This window comes from Ciona robusta, chromosome 1 (genome assembly GCF_009617815.1).
Source record: "Ciona robusta chromosome 1, ASM961781v2".
NCBI classification, from domain to species: Eukaryota; Metazoa; Chordata; class Ascidiacea; order Phlebobranchia; family Cionidae; genus Ciona; species Ciona robusta.
Window position 1 is genome coordinate 3,589,652 of NC_143235.1, and position 20,787 is coordinate 3,610,438.

General features: G+C 34.9%; 1 protein-coding gene and 2 long non-coding RNA genes across 3 annotated transcripts; 2 read left to right on the forward strand and 1 right to left on the reverse strand.

Annotated features, from left to right (window-relative positions):
- Positions 1 to 2: 2 nt before the first annotated feature.
- Positions 3 to 11,513, forward strand: LOC149741518 (uncharacterized). Its single transcript, XR_016387377.1, has 2 exons — positions 3 to 9,335; positions 11,123 to 11,513. It is a non-coding gene; the product is annotated as an uncharacterized LOC149741518 (long non-coding RNA).
- On the reverse strand, positions 11,489 to 16,398 carry LOC149741519 (splicing factor 3B subunit 4-like). Its single transcript, XM_089893839.1, has 8 exons — positions 16,238 to 16,398; positions 16,034 to 16,137; positions 15,047 to 15,172; positions 14,399 to 14,527; positions 13,771 to 13,951; positions 12,832 to 12,945; positions 12,378 to 12,629; positions 11,489 to 11,825 (listed from the first exon to the last, which is right to left on the reverse strand). Exons 1-8 carry the CDS (start codon positions 16,269 to 16,271, stop codon positions 11,638 to 11,640), a joined length of 1,128 nt encoding a protein of 375 aa, XP_089749965.1. The 5' UTR covers positions 16,272 to 16,398; the 3' UTR covers positions 11,489 to 11,637.
- Positions 16,399 to 18,661: 2,263 nt separating this feature from the next.
- Positions 18,662 to 19,509, forward strand: LOC149741520 (uncharacterized). Its single transcript, XR_016387373.1, has 3 exons — positions 18,662 to 18,846; positions 18,927 to 18,958; positions 19,362 to 19,509. It is a non-coding gene; the product is annotated as an uncharacterized LOC149741520 (long non-coding RNA).
- Positions 19,510 to 20,787: the final 1,278 nt, after the last annotated feature.

The window sequence follows — 20,787 nt, forward strand, 5'->3', positions numbered from 1 at the left end:
GCACATCTATTAGCACTATATACAAGTAAATGACTAGAAGTGCATTTCTTTCTTATCTTATAAGCTGTAAACATGCGTAGGCAGTAGGTTGATTACAAGATACCTACGAACGCGTAGGCGAATATGTGTATAAGCCCTAAGGAAGTTTCATACCAATTTATAATTACTTTTTGCTTTACGTGGAAACGAGATATGAATGCCTATAATCAAAGATATTGGGGTGTAAGAAACGTCTTGCATACCCTTGGTATGTGCACTAAGAAAAACTTTACTAAATCCAAAATTTATGAGCAGACGTAGAGTACTGTAGGGTAAAATGGGATATACATTTAACACATAATATCTCATATTGACCTGATCGCGTTTTAAACAATTTACAAATCTCTTTTAGAGTTATAAGACTATTTATATACTGTATACATACGACATATAAATGTTCTCTGTTTCCTACCAAATGGAGGGAAAAAAGAGAATGAAAAAATGTACAATTTTATCTCAACCCATTATAAGGTTATCTCTAAGCTCGGTTTTACTACCAAGCTTGTGGCCCACCATTACAGAATAAAAGACCACCACACTTACTTACATGAGTGACGTGTTAGATACGATTGCTCCTGCACAGCAAAAGGGTTGTTTTTGTTTTTAATCAAGGTTTACACATCATATACTACAGACCATCTTTATTCAGTCATCGTATGCGGGGAATTCGGGACGCCACAATACGACTGAACCAACTACGACAGAATGTTCGGTTCATTTATCGAAATCAACGAGAGTCATAAACCCCGGCTATGAAAAAAACAGCGACTGGCTTGCTTACCGATATGATGCCCTTACTCGCGAGAATTTTAAAAAACGTGAAAAACTTTTTTATTTTGATGTATGTAATACGTCGGTTGTTTGGCCGCTTAACAAATTTCATCCAAAACAAACTTACTTGGAACAAGAAAGAATTTACTTGCGTAACTTTATTTGTAGCTGATAAAACAGTAAATACGCACTTCTGTTTTTATATGTGTCGACTACAGAACATGCACAATCGAGTCGCTCGTCTTTTTTATTATCACATCATTACATTCACAATTTACTCGAAAATTCGAACTGAAATTTTCCAATGAAGTAAAACGATCAGCAGAGTTACTATGACGTCATAATGTAAGTTGTTCCTCAACAATGAACGCCTAAAACTCATCTCTGCATCATATTATGCATGGGTGGACCCCCCATATTCGGGGGTGGGTCAGTGCAGTAACACATATTGAAGCAATTCAAACACCTTTTTGTTTTTGTCACCTGTTGCTGAATAACAGGCACTAGTGAAAAATCCTTTGGTACATACAAGAATAGGCTGGTGAAAAGTGTTTCAGGTTGGTGGTTATTAGGGTGTTAGTTTTAGGGGTTAGCAAATAAGGTGGAGGAGGATTCTTTACTAGCACCAAATAATAATGAATGTATGGTTTGGTGTTTAATGATAATGTTTTTAACTACAAAATACACCCTTGCAACTTGATGGGACATGTATCTTTTAACTGACTTTCAAATTTGGCGCCAGTCTAAATACCTTTTTTGTTTACCTTCTCTTTTTTACGCTTTTTCTCTAGTAATCTTTTATTAATTTCGGTAGCAAGAATCCAACTGTTTCACCATAGATACTCTTATACGTATTGGAGTATCTATAGTTTTTGGAGTATCTATAGTTTCACAAACAAGCTGTACTTATTGGATATGTTTGCATAATTAGGCCATGCTATAGGCCACAAACACGATAATAGTAACGCAGCCTTTGTGAAACAGTGTTTAGAGCGCTCGCAACTTGGGGGTTCAACTTGCGATGATGCTTTTTGCTGCTACTAATGGTAGCTTTTAAGATCTTGTAAAATGTAAGACTGTTAACCATGTGTTCACTGTTGGATAGTTCACATTACTAACCTAAGTTTACAGAAAAAAAAACGAAAAAGAAACACAATTATGCAAATAGAAACCCGTAAGCGGACACAAGGTGTCGGAAACAAACTTCAGGTTATAGTAGGTTTGGGTAAAATTGGGCAGGTCATTCATTCCTTTTCCTTGTTCCGTTTGGGAGTAAACAACGATTATGTAGTCTACACAAATGTATAATCGTGTAGCACCGTGACTCTAAAAGTGCGTTAATTATTCTTCAAACACAATCAGGAAATATGAGATTTTGTGCTAAAAAGTATTCTATCTTACTCCACAGTACTATATGACGAATAGTATAAGACATAATCGCTTTTGTTTTACTTCGCCGGTGCCGCAATATATATGACGTATGCAGATGGAGCCATCGCGCAATGTTACTGACGAACCTTACTACTTATTACGATTTCTAACTAAGTGTTTGAGGCCAGGTAAGTACCTGCGGTTGGATAAAACGAGAATAGTATAGTAAGTGGGGGAAATGGGACACCTGGGGCAACACATTTATTTAAATGCCCTGATCGTGTTTTAAACAATTAACAATGGCTTATGGGAGTCGTTGAATAAGGTTTTTATAATTCTTTAATTGTTATTGTTTACTACCAAATGTGACAAGAAGTTAGAATAAAAGGTGTCCCATCTTCCCCTACCCTACTATATAAAATACCTAAATTATGTGTTGTGGAATAAAGCGGTCGTTATACAAATTGATTAAGTTTTGTGTCCATGTACATTGTACATGTACAGATCGGTGAATATAAAACTTACCGAAAAAACGTGTTTTTAAAATTGGCAAAAAAGTTTCAGGTTATAAAAATCCAATGTTTAATAACATAGACGCTGTGACTAGAACAAGATGTTTACCGGCTTAATCAACACCTGGACACTTTTATATAGGCTATCCCACAGAATTTAGAATCTTGTAGGCTATAAACCGATCTGATAACATTGGTGTCGCAAATTCTATAAAACCAAAGAAGCTATATTATAAAAACATAGCCCCAAGGTAAAATATAATTACGTTGTATACAAACGTGCTATCGTATTTAAAATATTTGTACAGTAGTTATAATATAAACATTGCAAAGTTTGTCATACATAAACTTAATACTGCGGTATCAAACGACTGCAAAAAATATAGTTTATTCCAGCGCCCTTTTTGTTGATAGGGCATTCCTAACCGTATCATAGATACATCTTCAAAATTAAAATAATGACACTTTACAAATTTTGACAAAATATGTATTTTTATTTATTTTAAAGCATATAACCCTTTAGGTCTTTTTGGCGTCGTATTTTACTTAAAGAAGTAAAAAAATTATAACTTTTTACATTTTTACCTGGACACAATGTTCCGCTAGAGAAGTCGCAATCAAAGTTTTGAATTGAGTTTACATTTACTGCAAGAGCTAAAAAGACAGCGAGAAATATATAACTCAACATTATAGCTCTACTAAAGCCTGTACTGTAATTCATAAGAACAGCAAAATTTTAGCAAACGGGGACCTCGTTTTTCTCCTATGGCGCGGCTTCCTGCAATATTGGGCACATCTATTAGCACTATATACAAGTAAATGACTAGAAGTGCATTTCTTTCTTATCTTATAAGCTGTAAACATGCGTAGGCAGTAGGTTGATTACAAGATACCTACGAACGCGTAGGCGAATATGTGTATAAGCCCTAAGGAAGTTTCATACCAATTTATAATTACTTTTTGCTTTACGTGGAAACGAGATATGAATGCCTATAATCAAAGATATTGGGGTGTAAGAAACGTCTTGCATACCCTTGGTATGTGCACTAAGAAAAACTTTACTAAATCCAAAATTTATGAGCAGACGTAGAGTACTGTAGGGTAAAATGGGATATACATTTAACACATAATATCTCATATTGACCTGATCGCGTTTTAAACAATTTACAAATCTCTTTTAGAGTTATAAGACTATTTATATACTGTATACATACGACATATAAATGTTCTCTGTTTCCTACCAAATGGAGGGAAAAAAGAGAATGAAAAAATGTACAATTTTATCTCAACCCATTATAAGGTTATCTCTAAGCTCGGTTTTACTACCAAGCTTGTGGCCCACCATTACAGAATAAAAGACCACCACACTTACTTACATGAGTGACGTGTTAGATACGATTGCTCCTGCACAGCAAAAGGGTTGTTTTTGTTTTTAATCAAGGTTTACACATCATATACTACAGACCATCTTTATTCAGTCATCGTATGCGGGGAATTCGGGACGCCACAATACGACTGAACCAACTACGACAGAATGTTCGGTTCATTTATCGAAATCAACGAGAGTCATAAACCCCGGCTATGAAAAAAACAGCGACTGGCTTGCTTACCGATATGATGCCCTTACTCGCGAGAATTTTAAAAAACGTGAAAAACTTTTTTATTTTGATGTATGTAATACGTCGGTTGTTTGGCCGCTTAACAAATTTCATCCAAAACAAACTTACTTGGAACAAGAAAGAATTTACTTGCGTAACTTTATTTGTAGCTGATAAAACAGTAAATACGCACTTCTGTTTTTATATGTGTCGACTACAGAACATGCACAATCGAGTCGCTCGTCTTTTTTATTATCACATCATTACATTCACAATTTACTCGAAAATTCGAACTGAAATTTTCCAATGAAGTAAAACGATCAGCAGAGTTACTATGACGTCATAATGTAAGTTGTTCCTCAACAATGAACGCCTAAAACTCATCTCTGCATCATATTATGCATGGGTGGACCCCCCATATTCGGGGGTGGGTCAGTGCAGTAACACATATTGAAGCAATTCAAACACCTTTTTGTTTTTGTCACCTGTTGCTGAATAACAGGCACTAGTGAAAAATCCTTTGGTACATACAAGAATAGGCTGGTGAAAAGTGTTTCAGGTTGGTGGTTATTAGGGTGTTAGTTTTAGGGGTTAGCAAATAAGGTGGAGGAGGATTCTTTACTAGCACCAAATAATAATGAATGTATGGTTTGGTGTTTAATGATAATGTTTTTAACTACAAAATACACCCTTGCAACTTGATGGGACATGTATCTTTTAACTGACTTTCAAATTTGGCGCCAGTCTAAATACCTTTTTTGTTTACCTTCTCTTTTTTACGCTTTTTCTCTAGTAATCTTTTATTAATTTCGGTAGCAAGAATCCAACTGTTTCACCATAGATACTCTTATACGTATTGGAGTATCTATAGTTTTTGGAGTATCTATAGTTTCACAAACAAGCTGTACTTATTGGATATGTTTGCATAATTAGGCCATGCTATAGGCCACAAACACGATAATAGTAACGCAGCCTTTGTGAAACAGTGTTTAGAGCGCTCGCAACTTGGGGGTTCAACTTGCGATGATGCTTTTTGCTGCTACTAATGGTAGCTTTTAAGATCTTGTAAAATGTAAGACTGTTAACCATGTGTTCACTGTTGGATAGTTCACATTACTAACCTAAGTTTACAGAAAAAAAAACGAAAAAGAAACACAATTATGCAAATAGAAACCCGTAAGCGGACACAAGGTGTCGGAAACAAACTTCAGGTTATAGTAGGTTTGGGTAAAATTGGGCAGGTCATTCATTCCTTTTCCTTGTTCCGTTTGGGAGTAAACAACGATTATGTAGTCTACACAAATGTATAATCGTGTAGCACCGTGACTCTAAAAGTGCGTTAATTATTCTTCAAACACAATCAGGAAATATGAGATTTTGTGCTAAAAAGTATTCTATCTTACTCCACAGTACTATATGACGAATAGTATAAGACATAATCGCTTTTGTTTTACTTCGCCGGTGCCGCAATATATATGACGTATGCAGATGGAGCCATCGCGCAATGTTACTGACGAACCTTACTACTTATTACGATTTCTAACTAAGTGTTTGAGGCCAGGTAAGTACCTGCGGTTGGATAAAACGAGAATAGTATAGTAAGTGGGGGAAATGGGACACCTGGGGCAACACATTTATTTAAATGCCCTGATCGTGTTTTAAACAATTAACAATGGCTTATGGGAGTCGTTGAATAAGGTTTTTATAATTCTTTAATTGTTATTGTTTACTACCAAATGTGACAAGAAGTTAGAATAAAAGGTGTCCCATCTTCCCCTACCCTACTATATAAAATACCTAAATTATGTGTTGTGGAATAAAGCGGTCGTTATACAAATTGATTAAGTTTTGTGTCCATGTACATTGTACATGTACAGATCGGTGAATATAAAACTTACCGAAAAAACGTGTTTTTAAAATTGGCAAAAAAGTTTCAGGTTATAAAAATCCAATGTTTAATAACATAGACGCTGTGACTAGAACAAGATGTTTACCGGCTTAATCAACACCTGGACACTTTTATATAGGCTATCCCACAGAATTTAGAATCTTGTAGGCTATAAACCGATCTGATAACATTGGTGTCGCAAATTCTATAAAACCAAAGAAGCTATATTATAAAAACATAGCCCCAAGGTAAAATATAATTACGTTGTATACAAACGTGCTATCGTATTTAAAATATTTGTACAGTAGTTATAATATAAACATTGCAAAGTTTGTCATACATAAACTTAATACTGCGGTATCAAACGACTGCAAAAAATATAGTTTATTCCAGCGCCCTTTTTGTTGATAGGGCATTCCTAACCGTATCATAGATACATCTTCAAAATTAAAATAATGACACTTTACAAATTTTGACAAAATATGTATTTTTATTTATTTTAAAGCATATAACCCTTTAGGTCTTTTTGGCGTCGTATTTTACTTAAAGAAGTAAAAAAATTATAACTTTTTACATTTTTACCTGGACACAATGTTCCGCTAGAGAAGTCGCAATCAAAGTTTTGAATTGAGTTTACATTTACTGCAAGAGCTAAAAAGACAGCGAGAAATATATAACTCAACATTATAGCTCTACTAAAGCCTGTACTGTAATTCATAAGAACAGCAAAATTTTAGCAAACGGGGACCTCGTTTTTCTCCTATGGCGCGGCTTCCTGCAATATTGGGCACATCTATTAGCACTATATACAAGTAAATGACTAGAAGTGCATTTCTTTCTTATCTTATAAGCTGTAAACATGCGTAGGCAGTAGGTTGATTACAAGATACCTACGAACGCGTAGGCGAATATGTGTATAAGCCCTAAGGAAGTTTCATACCAATTTATAATTACTTTTTGCTTTACGTGGAAACGAGATATGAATGCCTATAATCAAAGATATTGGGGTGTAAGAAACGTCTTGCATACCCTTGGTATGTGCACTAAGAAAAACTTTACTAAATCCAAAATTTATGAGCAGACGTAGAGTACTGTAGGGTAAAATGGGATATACATTTAACACATAATATCTCATATTGACCTGATCGCGTTTTAAACAATTTACAAATCTCTTTTAGAGTTATAAGACTATTTATATACTGTATACATACGACATATAAATGTTCTCTGTTTCCTACCAAATGGAGGGAAAAAAGAGAATGAAAAAATGTACAATTTTATCTCAACCCATTATAAGGTTATCTCTAAGCTCGGTTTTACTACCAAGCTTGTGGCCCACCATTACAGAATAAAAGACCACCACACTTACTTACATGAGTGACGTGTTAGATACGATTGCTCCTGCACAGCAAAAGGGTTGTTTTTGTTTTTAATCAAGGTTTACACATCATATACTACAGACCATCTTTATTCAGTCATCGTATGCGGGGAATTCGGGACGCCACAATACGACTGAACCAACTACGACAGAATGTTCGGTTCATTTATCGAAATCAACGAGAGTCATAAACCCCGGCTATGAAAAAAACAGCGACTGGCTTGCTTACCGATATGATGCCCTTACTCGCGAGAATTTTAAAAAACGTGAAAAACTTTTTTATTTTGATGTATGTAATACGTCGGTTGTTTGGCCGCTTAACAAATTTCATCCAAAACAAACTTACTTGGAACAAGAAAGAATTTACTTGCGTAACTTTATTTGTAGCTGATAAAACAGTAAATACGCACTTCTGTTTTTATATGTGTCGACTACAGAACATGCACAATCGAGTCGCTCGTCTTTTTTATTATCACATCATTACATTCACAATTTACTCGAAAATTCGAACTGAAATTTTCCAATGAAGTAAAACGATCAGCAGAGTTACTATGACGTCATAATGTAAGTTGTTCCTCAACAATGAACGCCTAAAACTCATCTCTGCATCATATTATGCATGGGTGGACCCCCCATATTCGGGGGTGGGTCAGTGCAGTAACACATATTGAAGCAATTCAAACACCTTTTTGTTTTTGTCACCTGTTGCTGAATAACAGGCACTAGTGAAAAATCCTTTGGTACATACAAGAATAGGCTGGTGAAAAGTGTTTCAGGTTGGTGGTTATTAGGGTGTTAGTTTTAGGGGTTAGCAAATAAGGTGGAGGAGGATTCTTTACTAGCACCAAATAATAATGAATGTATGGTTTGGTGTTTAATGATAATGTTTTTAACTACAAAATACACCCTTGCAACTTGATGGGACATGTATCTTTTAACTGACTTTCAAATTTGGCGCCAGTCTAAATACCTTTTTTGTTTACCTTCTCTTTTTTACGCTTTTTCTCTAGTAATCTTTTATTAATTTCGGTACCAAGAATCCAACTGTTTCACCATAGATACTCTTATACGTATTGGAGTATCTATAGTTTTTGGAGTATCTATAGTTTCACAAACAAGCTGTACTTATTGGATATGTTTGCATAATTAGGCCATGCTATAGGCCACAAACACGATAATAGTAACGCAGCCTTTGTGAAACAGTGTTTAGAGCGCTCGCAACTTGGGGGTTCAACTTGCGATGATGCTTTTTGCTGCTACTAATGGTAGCTTTTAAGATCTTGTAAAATGTAAGACTGTTAACCATGTGTTCACTGTTGGATAGTTCACATTACTAACCTAAGTTTACAGAAAAAAAAAACGAAAAAGAAACACAATTATGCAATAGAAACCCGTAAGCGGACACAAGGTGTCGGAAACAAACTTCAGGTTATAGTAGGTTTGGGTAAAATTGGGCAGGTCATTCATTCCTTTTCCTTGTTCCGTTTGGGAGTAAACAACGATTATGTAGTCTACACAAATGTATAATCGTGTAGCACCGTGACTCTAAAAGTGCGTTAATTATTCTTCAAACACAATCAGGAAATATGAGATTTTGTGCTAAAAAGTATTCTATCTTACTCCACAGTACTATATGACGAATAGTATAAGACATAATCGCTTTTGTTTTACTTCGCCGGTGCCGCAATATATATGACGTATGCAGATGGAGCCATCGCGCAATGTTACTGACGAACCTTACTACTTATTACGATTTCTAATTAAGTGTTTGAGGCCAGGTAAGTACCTGCGGTTGGATAAAACGAGAATAGTATAGTAAGTGGGGGAAATGGGACACCTGGGGCAACACATTTATTTAAATGCCCTGATCGTGTTTTAAACAATTAACAATGGCTTATGGGAGTCGTTGAATAAGGTTTTTATAATTCTTTAATTGTTATTGTTTACTACCAAATGTGACAAGAAGTTAGAATAAAAGGTGTCCCATCTTCCCCTACCCTACTATATAAAATACCTAAATTATGTGTTGTGGAATAAAGCGGTCGTTATACAAATTGATTAAGTTTTGTGTCCATGTACATTGTACATGTACAGATCGGTAAATATAAAACTTACCGAAAAAACGTGTTTTTAAAATTGGCAAAAAAGTTTCAGGTTATAAAAATCCAATGTTTAATAACATAGACGCTGTGACTAGAACAAGATGTTTACCGGCTTAATCAACACCTGGACACTTTTATATAGGCTATCCCACAGAATTTAGAATCTTGTAGGCTATAAACCGATCTGATAACATTGGTGTCGCAAATTCTATAAAACCAAAGAAGCTATATTATAAAAACATAGCCCCAAGGTAAAATATAATTACGTTGTATACAAACGTGCTATCGTATTTAAAATATTTGTACAGTAGTTATAATATAAACATTGCAAAGTTTGTCATACATAAACTTAATACTGCGGTATCAAACGACTGCAAAAAATATAGTTTATTCCAGCGCCCTTTTTGTTGATAGGGCATTCCTAACCGTATCATAGATACATCTTCAAAATTAAAATAATGACACTTTACAAATTTTGACAAAATATGTATTTTTATTTATTTTAAAGCATATAACCCTTTAGGTCTTTTTGGCGTCGTATTTTACTTAAAGAAGTAAAAAAATTATAACTTTTTACATTTTTACCTGGACACAATGTTCCGCTAGAGAAGTCGCAATCAAAGTTTTGAATTGAGTTTACATTTACTGCAAGAGCTAAAAAGACAGCGAGAAATATATAACTCAACATTATAGCTCTACTAAAGCCTGTACTGTAATTCATAAGAACAGCAAAATTTTAGCAAACGGGGACCTCGTTTTTCTCCTATGGCGCGGCTTCCTGCAATATTGGGCACATCTATTAGCACTATATACAAGTAAATGACTAGAAGTGCATTTCTTTCTTATCTTATAAGCTGTAAACATGCGTAGGCAGTAGGTTGATTACAAGATACCTACGAACGCGTAGGCGAATATGTGTATAAGCCCTAAGGAAGTTTCATACCAATTTATAATTACTTTTTGCTTTACGTGGAAACGAGATATGAATGCCTATAATCAAAGATATTGGGGTGTAAGAAACGTCTTGCATACCCTTGGTATGTGCACTAAGAAAAACTTTACTAAATTCAAAATTTATGAGCAGACGTAGAGTACTGTAGGGTAAAATGGGATATACATTTAACACATAATATCTCATATTGACCTGATCGCGTTTTAAACAATTTACAAATCTCTTTTAGAGTTATAAGACTATTTATATACTGTATACATACGACATATAAATGTTCTCTGTTTCCTACCAAATGGAGGGAAAAAAGAGAATGAAAAAATGTACAATTTTATCTCAACCCATTATAAGGTTATCTCTAAGCTCGGTTTTACTACCAAGCTTGTGGCCCACCATTACAGAATAAAAGACCACCACACTTACTTACATGAGTGACGTGTTAGATACGATTGCTCCTGCACAGCAAAAGGGTTGTTTTTGTTTTTAATCAAGGTTTACACATCATATACTACAGACCATCTTTATTCAGTCATCGTATGCGGGGAATTCGGGACGCCACAATACGACTGAACCAACTACGACAGAATGTTCGGTTCATTTATCGAAATCAACGAGAGTCATAAACCCCGGCTATGAAAAAAACAGCGACTGGCTTGCTTACCGATATGATGCCCTTACTCGCGAGAATTTTAAAAAACGTGAAAAACTTTTTTATTTTGATGTATGTAATACGTCGGTTGTTTGGCCGCTTAACAAATTTCATCCAAAACAAACTTACTTGGAACAAGAAAGAATTTACTTGCGTAACTTTATTTGTAGCTGATAAAACAGTAAATACGCACTTCTGTTTTTATATGTGTCGACTACAGAACATGCACAATCGAGTCGCTCGTCTTTTTTATTATCACATCATTACATTCACAATTTACTCGAAAATTCGAACTGAAATTTTCCAATGAAGTAAAACGATCAGCAGAGTTACTATGACGTCATAATGTAAGTTGTTCCTCAACAATGAACGCCTAAAACTCATCTCTGCATCATATTATGCATGGGTGGACCCCCCATATTCGGGGGTGGACCCCGCATTGGGGGACCATGCATACCCCCGTCGAACATATTTTGGGGCGGGCCCCATGGCATCGGGGGGCCCATCGGAGGCCCCATAGGGGGTGGGGGGCCTCGAGGTTGGAATTGGTTACCCATTCTTGGACCACCTGCAAAAAATTAAGGTGATATTTAGAAATTTTTATTTAATAAAACATAATATTTTATTATCTGTTTGAAATACAGTAACGAAGGTCAGAAGAATTAATTAACAGAGCTTAGAAGAGGGAATTAGCAGCAAAACGACAGTCATTATACACACGCTGCAGGTAAAAGCTACTTGAGTAAAATGTCAAACAAAATCTTGGCTGCCTAAACCCACAATATAATAAAGTGAACTTATATTCGTTGCATTTAATCAAAACAAATTAAGATTCAATTGGAAGAAAAGTGTAAGTAAAAACACAACTCGTACAATAGTGGGAACTGGGAAATGACTTTATTTTTGTTTTAATTTAGTTGGACCAGTATTGTCAGATTTGTAGTCTAGTTCGTGGCTTTGGGTTGGGTGCTAGTAATGTTAACATAAGACACGGGTTTCAAAGCTCGATACTGGTACTAATAATATTAACAACATATGTGTCCTTGGGCAAGCAACATTTTGTTTTTAGTAAATTGAACAAAAAATTATAGATATATTTTTATTAAAAATGTTTTCTTACCCATTCCCATTGGGGGTCCATTGTTGGGCATCATATTAGGAGGACCCATGCCTGGGTTGCCCCAATTCATTTGGTTGTTCATAGGACCAGACTGGTCCATTGACGAAGGGGGCATAGGGGGCCCTCCATGCATTGGGGGAAGTCCCATGGGTGGGTGGGGCGGCATGGGGCCAGGGGGCATACCCATGGGGGGTAACATAGGTGGCCCAATAGGTGGCATGCCTGGCATAGACATGGGGGGTGGAGGCATTCCTGAAATAAAAAAAAAATGACTTAAATTCGGTAGTTTCGGTTATTTAATTGTGTTTTAATTATTTATGTAATTTTAAAACATCTGTGAAAAATTTTGTTTTAATACTTATAAAAATAAAAATACTTCAATTCCGAATAGGGTTATTATACTGCATAAATTTTTACTCAACAATTTTTGGCATTAAATTGAAAAATATCTTACCCATATCCATGTGTGCGAGGTCTAACGGGGTGGGCATCTCACTTGGAGCATCAGCAAACATCGTGTGAGGTCTGTCAGCTTGTGACAGTGGGTTCTGCACTGCTAGGAGTCTCTCTAAAAAGTTCAATGTACAGATTTAACAAATTTTATGAAAAAATTACATTTTAAATATTTAATGTATAATTTTTGCAATTTAAAGAGTTTAAAACATAAGTTTTTAAGTAGGTCTTGTTGTATTATACAGTTTATACTTTAAGTGTGACTTATTTTATTAGTAAAGTAACTTCAAAATTTAAATTTTTTGTTTTTAACATTCATAATTTAGTTTGCAATACACAAAATAATGGATGGTTACTGCATTTTAAGAAGAGGCGACTAATTTTGAAATGAAAAATGGACAGTACCACCAGTGGTAGGTGGTAGCCATTACAGAATAGTAAAAGAAATGTGAGATGGAATAGCCATTACACATTACTAAAGGTAAAGAAACACTAACCTAATATTCTTAAGTAATAACTGCAATGCATTTGCAGTCCTAAACCTAATCTAGCCTACAATATTCCATAACAAGCTACACTATTGGGCCTCACACTTATAAGCGCCTACTTTTTAAAATACAAGGTACTGCACATTCTTTGGTTTCATTGCTTGCGGATTAAGGCAGTGTGAAAAAATCCCAGGTTAGGCCTATTCTGCCATCTTAGGTTTTGCACTCTTACTTTGAAAAATGTAACTTGCATTATCCCTGCATGGCCGGAAAACGAAAGTCGTTATAACACGGGTGTTCTGTTTCAGACACCTTGTACCAGCCTACGAGTTACCCTACACTTGTGGGTGATTTTGTAGGTGATTTTTTTTAAAGGGATGTTTTATGTATGGTTGATAACTTGTACAACCCATTGCTTGTCACATTCATATATAGAACAAAACTAGAAATACCTGCTGCTCCACCATGCCTTTCTCCTTTTGAATCCTTTTTAAATGCGTATGAAATACTGATGGGACGATTACAGAGATGTTGTCCATTCATTGCTTCCATAGCAGCGTCAGAAGCTTCAAAACTCGCAAAGTTTATGAACGCATAACCCTTTGAGTTTCCTGTGTCTGGGTCTCGCATGATCTGTGCAAAAAGTTATTTTGCTTTGGTTTAGGAATGAATGAATGCAAATTATTTTTCCTTGTATGGCTTGGTAATGACAGTCAATATAGCACAGTGTTCCTACTGTTCTGTTTCTCATACCTCGTGCCCGCTCACGACTTACCACATATATGTTAATTTATGCCCCAATAATAATAACTTTATTTGTCTTTTTGATGACAGTAGCGAAGATTTAAAAATATTTTAAACGAAAAGACAGGATATAGCAACAAAACAACAGTTGTTAAAACACGCTTACAGTTAAAAACATTTTTACATTTAATTGGAAGAAAATAAGCGTGGTTGCTACACTTACCAGACAAATGAGCCATTCATGTTTAATTATTATTAAGTTCAACTTTTAACAAAAACAAAAAAATACATGTAATATGTTATATATAATAGTACATAGTAGTACACTGTTCATACCTTGGGTGTTTGAAGTATAACACCAAATGCACTGAAAGTGTCGTATAAAAGTTTTTCATCAATTTCAGGATCAAGGTTTCCAATAAAAAGATTTGCGCCAACATCCAAGTTCTTTTGATGTGAAGATGCCTATATAAAAAATTTGTCAATAAAAACTGAGGTGTTATTTAAGGGTATATATATACAAAAAATTACAATAAAATTGAGGTTTATTTCAAGTGTATAGGGCTATATAGGCTACTAGATATGTTAAATATATATATGTATAATATTTCACCGGCACTGATCTTCTGGCATAAATATATATATGTATTTCCTATTATAGATGCATAAAACAGTGATTTTCTTAGATTTGCAAAGTTACAGCAGAAGCCAAGTATATTTAATACAGCTTTACGGTAAATGGTAAAAATGTTACCCTGCTATTAAGTGTCTATACAAACAAGCAGGAGAAAACTGTACAGTATTTGACACATATAATTTTGCATACAAATGCAGATATTAATTAATGAAGTTCCTTATGCTTAAAACTGTGTTTAATGTATCTAATTGCATTTAAAAAATTTGGCCAAAATTTTTATTAAAATCCAAATAATGTGACGCCTATGTCCCTAACTAGTAGTAAAAATATTTTGTTAGCTTACAAACCTTATTCACTCGTATAGGTTTCCCATATAGTTTTATCATATTTAATATCTTTATCGCATAATCTGCATCTTCTTCTGCAAGAAATTCGACGAAACCATAACCCTGGTGGCTGCCAGATATACGATCCTGCGAATTAAATGTGACATTACATGTTTAATATATATATATTGTTTTTTATTTATTATAAACTTAAACGGTGTTTTAACGACTGTCGATTTGCTGGTAATTTATTTTTTCAATTTTTTTAATTAATTTAATCGTTGTTACGATATCCTATAATAAATATTTTATATAAGTCGATATATATCTATATAAATGGTAAATTTTAAGATCCAATTAATTAAAACAATAAAAAATGGAATTACAGCAAATTAAATGCCCTTAAAAACATATCTTGGTAAGTTCTGCTAACATACATTTTGCTAAAAAAGCTATTTAAGGTATGGCAAATAAATCTTCCACAATGACATGTAAGACCAAAACTGTGCCAGCCTGTAACCCAGTCTGCAGAGTATGGCAGGTGCACGGGCGATTTTGTTTACAAACTTTTGGTTATGCACGCCATGATTTGTCCCACGCACCCAACTAATTAAAGAATAAAAAAAACGTATGTATATATATATATATATATTATATATTGAATTAGGTAGGATTTTCTAACGTGGCTTGGAAATGTATGCTTTGCATGCCGATTTTTAATTATACCACGCAGGGACACAGGAATAACATCTTGTACGCGCGAGATCTCGTCAGGAATGGTACGGACATATTCTGCAGACTGACTTGAACTACATTTCTAGCTGTTAACCTGCTATTATTTCATTTTAGCTACAAGTGTTAAATGAGGTTTTTATATTTATCATTAGCCAAAAAATGTGGTTTAAAAACGAAAACTGTCATACAAGCTTATTGTCGCTTATTCTCAAATACTAAATAAGGCATTGAAAATAAAAACGAATATTAAAATTCAAGTTTACAAACACTAACCTTTGGCATATGAGTGCTAACCACCACTCCTGCTTGTAGAAACAGTTCCCACAGCAATGGTTCTGCTACTTTTTCGTCTAAACCTCCAACGTATACAGTAGCATCTGAAAATGTGAATAAAAAAATCAAAAACAAGTTTTCACGAGAATATCAGCTTAATAAAATAACCAACACAATTATCTAAATACTAGTCAACGTACTCACCTTGATTACGTTCAGAAATCGGGCCAGCAGCCATTATTTTGGGCAGTGAAACGCTTTTTGTTTAAAATTTTACAGAATCCACACAACCTGACGTTTTCTAATTAAACGGCAAAAGTAGTAAAAAAGTTAAAAACTAAACGTCCAAGGTTGGGGGAATGGCTGCTTTTTTCTTATGTTCTCTCGCCGAATATGTCGTGGTGTTTGTGTGTTTGTAAAGCTATATCAGGCAACGTGTGTATATTTTGCTGGAGAACTGGAAACGTAATTTTTAATTATAAACAATCCGTATACTACTGGCGAAGGACTGGAGTTGTAATTTTAAACATTACCAATCGCCCCAAAAGCGTGTTTTATAAAGAAGCGAATAAATGAATGAATGAATGAAACTAACTTTATTCTCACGTTGCTGGAAAACGACAGACGTTATAACAATGATACGTTATAAAAATAGTGTTAATACACCTCGTGTCAGCTGACGAGTTACCATATATAGGATATATGTTACTTTGTGGCTTGCCGTTAGTGGCTTGCCCAAGGACACATACGCCCACAGTGGCAGCAACGAGCCTTGTCAACAATTTTTGCAACACTTCATTACCGGCAAATCGCTGCCGGAAGTTATCATTAAGCGTCTTTTAGAATTCTCTGGAATATGAAGTTATCTCGAAGCATGGCGCCCTCTATAATATAGTATTTATTTCAAAATGGTTGACAAATATGGTACAGTAGGGTAAGACGGGATACTGTAAGCATCCAAATTCTATTTTCCCGATCGTACTTTAAACAAAAGTATATGTATTCACCTATCTCCGGTAAGAACTAATGTTATTAAAGCACAGAATGTGGCTTTCCCGAGAAAATAAAACATATAATCGCATTGCGAAATAGGTATAAAAGCAATAGTTAACTCGAGATAGCTTATGTCAATTGTAGTTGTCAATCATGTCAAAATAATTCACTTCAAGATAACTTCCTGCTTTTAATAATCTTCATGGGACGCTTAATGAGCTTAGTTCTAGGTACGCCTGTCAATCAAGGTAGAATATTACTTCCCGCAACGTTATTGGTGCACATGTCAATCAATGAAAACTTTCCGCGACGATTTGCCGAGAAATTGTTGGCTTCTTTACCCAGGACGCTTTCATGGGCTATTGAAATATTTCTATTAAATAGTTAGTCTTGCTTTTATGCTGGTACCGTTCCTTGTAAGTATAGACTGGTTCTAACCCCTCTTATAAATGTTTTTTCGAAATATGGATGTCCGAGACGGTTTTAGTACAACTGTTAATAATTTATGTGTAAGGAAAAAATGCTTTTAGCAACATTTAACGTTTTTCAGTAAGAAAGACATGTATTCACCTACTCTCGATAAAAAGCAATGATATCAAAACATAGAATATCGCTGTCTTAAGACAATAAAAACATGTAACCGCATTGCGGTGAAATAGGTATAAAAGCAATTGGTCAACTCAAGATAGCTTGTCTCAATGTAGTTGTCAAATAGGTTGAAAAAATTCACTTCAAGGTAACTTCCTGCTTTGAATAATCTTCATGGGACGCTTAGCTTAGATCTAGGTACACCTGTCAATCAATTTAGAATATTACTACCCGCAACGTTCTTGGTGCACATGTCAATCAATGAAAACTTATCGCAACGATTTGCCGTTAATGAGCTGTTGCAAGAAATTGTTGGCTTCTTTACCTAGGACGCCTTAACGGGTTATCAAAATATTTCTAATAAATAGTTATTCTTGCTTTTATGTTGGTAGCGTTCCTCGTACGGATTGACTAGTTCAACCCCATTTTGGATGAATGTTCTTTTGAAATGTGGATATCCGTTTCAAAGAGACGGGAAGTTATGGCACTACTCCTAAATGATTTATGTCCAAAAAGATTAAAGAGTCTATATTATAAACTTAAAGCCCACAATTGTGAAACGTTTTACATCTTTTTTCACTATTTAAAATAATTATTTTTCGCAGAAACATGATTTTAGTTTGGGCTGAAATATTTATCTTCTTGGAACGCTTTGGTATTTGTTTGCTATGCTTGTAGTATTAACTAAACTTAAAAACATGTTTTTACCACGGCCGGAATGATGGATTTAGCGTGTAGTTGCTTACCATGATATAATACAATATTTATCTATTCATTTTACGCGTAATTTTTCATATTGAATGTTTTCTAACACTTCTGTGTCCTTTGCTAGATTTCAATTAGAATACCCAGTTGGCGAATTACAGTGTCAACTAATTGCTCAACTCATGCAAACCCACAACGACTCATGCCAATATAGTTCCGATTAAATACCGAACTTTATCTTCGTGCTCAGTTGCTCAGTAATCCGCCTACTTTGGTGCCTATGATTACTTCCCTCTTTGGTAGCTAAATATAGAGAATGAAATCGGTGACTTATAAATAGAGGTTCGTTTGCTGGTTCTTCACAAGTTGATCAACAACTGGAAGATGGATCGAAAACTTCTCATCGTTCTTCTCATCGCGCTCATCTGCTTCGCTGAGCAGGGAGAGAGTTGGTGTTATCGTCGTCGTGGACATTTCCGTCGTCGTCGATATTATTGGCGTCGTCGTCGTCGTTATGACCAACAAAGGTAAATGTACTTATGATTTGTGTGCGACTAATAGAGCAACCGAGACAATTCCAAATCTTAAAACATGAAATTTTTTCTAGTGCTGAGGACATGAACGAAGACGAGGAATCAGGTAAACCATTAGTTTGAATAAAATTTCCACTTTTGTATATTAAATAGTTATATAAACCTGAATATAGAAATAGATATATAGTAGAGTGGGGGAAGAAGGGACACCTTTAACACCTAATATCGAAATAGCCTGATCGAGTTTTAAACAATTTACAACGGTCTGTGGAAGTCGTGAAGATACGGTTTTATAATTCATTGAATGTTTACGACCAAATAAAAAGAGAAAATTAAACGAAAAGGTGTCCCATCTTCCCCCACCCTACTATATGTAAAATATTCTTGCCGTTGTTATTATATACATAAAGCGTTCTTTTCTATTATAAAAGTAAGCTAAAATTTAATTAGTTTTAATTTTTTTTTAAGTTGAGAATTACTTATTTTAATGTACATTATAATTATTGAAGCTGGAGATGAAATAGAAGACATCTCGGCTGAAGAGGATATGCCGGAAATGTAGATGAAAGAAACGTACAGCTTCAGTGACTCAAAGAAATATGTTTGCTGAAACTAATCTTTCTCGTCCTCGAGCAATAAAAACAAACTAAATGCAAATATTGAATTCATGTGTAACAATTCAGGTTTCTTTAAATTTTGAAAAAAAAAATACAACACAGAAGATCGCTGCATTAAGATAGTAAAGGTCACACAGCTAACAAAAGGCTTTATGTGGTGACATTATAAATACACATTAAGAGATTCCATTATAACAGTTTGCTACAGATGATTCACGATTCTAAAAAAAGCGTCGATGATTGTTCAAACTGCGATCAGAAAATATGGAATTCGGTTCCTAACAGTACCCCGTCTTACCCTTTTCTACTATATAGTTTTTAACCATGTTGAAATAATTCACTTCACGATAACTTCCTGTTCCAAAGAGCCTTAATAGGACGCCTAATGCGCTGAGTTCTAGGTACACATGTCAATCACGCTGGAATATCTACTTCAAGATAACTTCCCGCAGCATTTCTGTGAATACTTTAGGTTTACTTCCAAGTGAGACGAGAAAAGAGAATAAGAAGATTTCCTATCTTTCCCACCCTAATATATATTATCATGTTTGTGTTGAAGATTAAAATCATTAGAAGGTTTTACAAATTTCCCTTCTAACCACAGACATTTAAAGAAAATGTATATATAGTAGGCTGGGGAAAGGTGGAACATCTTCTCTTTTTGTTTTCTTCTTCCATTTGGTAGTAAACAAACACCATTAAAAGAATTGTAAAACCGTATCTTCGTGACTTCCACAGACCGTTGTTAATTGTTTAAAACACGAGCAGGCTATTTGGATATTATTTGTTAAATGTGTCCCATCTTCCCCTGCCGCCTACCCTACTATATATAACACACGACAAATTTGAATTTGCTATATGCTCCGTAAACTATCGAACCCTTCGGACAATACTTTATGTTCCGTAACTGTCTTAACACCTGCTTGTATACTGCAGAACGATAAATACACGTTTCAAAACGGAGTTTATTTATTTCAAATCAACAACAAAAACAAAAAGGTGTTTTGTGAAAATTTGCGATTGTTATATGTAACTATTACCGGCACTCATCCACAATTTCTAAGGTCCAGACATGGAACAATTGTAACTCAAACTATAGAAGTAAAGAGTTTAAATTTCCTTCTGTAAAACAAAAGATTAAAATACCTTCATATTTATGTGGCTGGCGTTGGTGGAAAGCCACTACGGCACGACAAGCCCCCAGCCAATGGTAGTGGGTTTCTACTTTTTAGGTGAGAAACCCTTGCGGGATAGATAATCCACGCAGGTTAAAGAAACCCTATAGACAAAAAGACATAAAATGCACACACCGTGCATA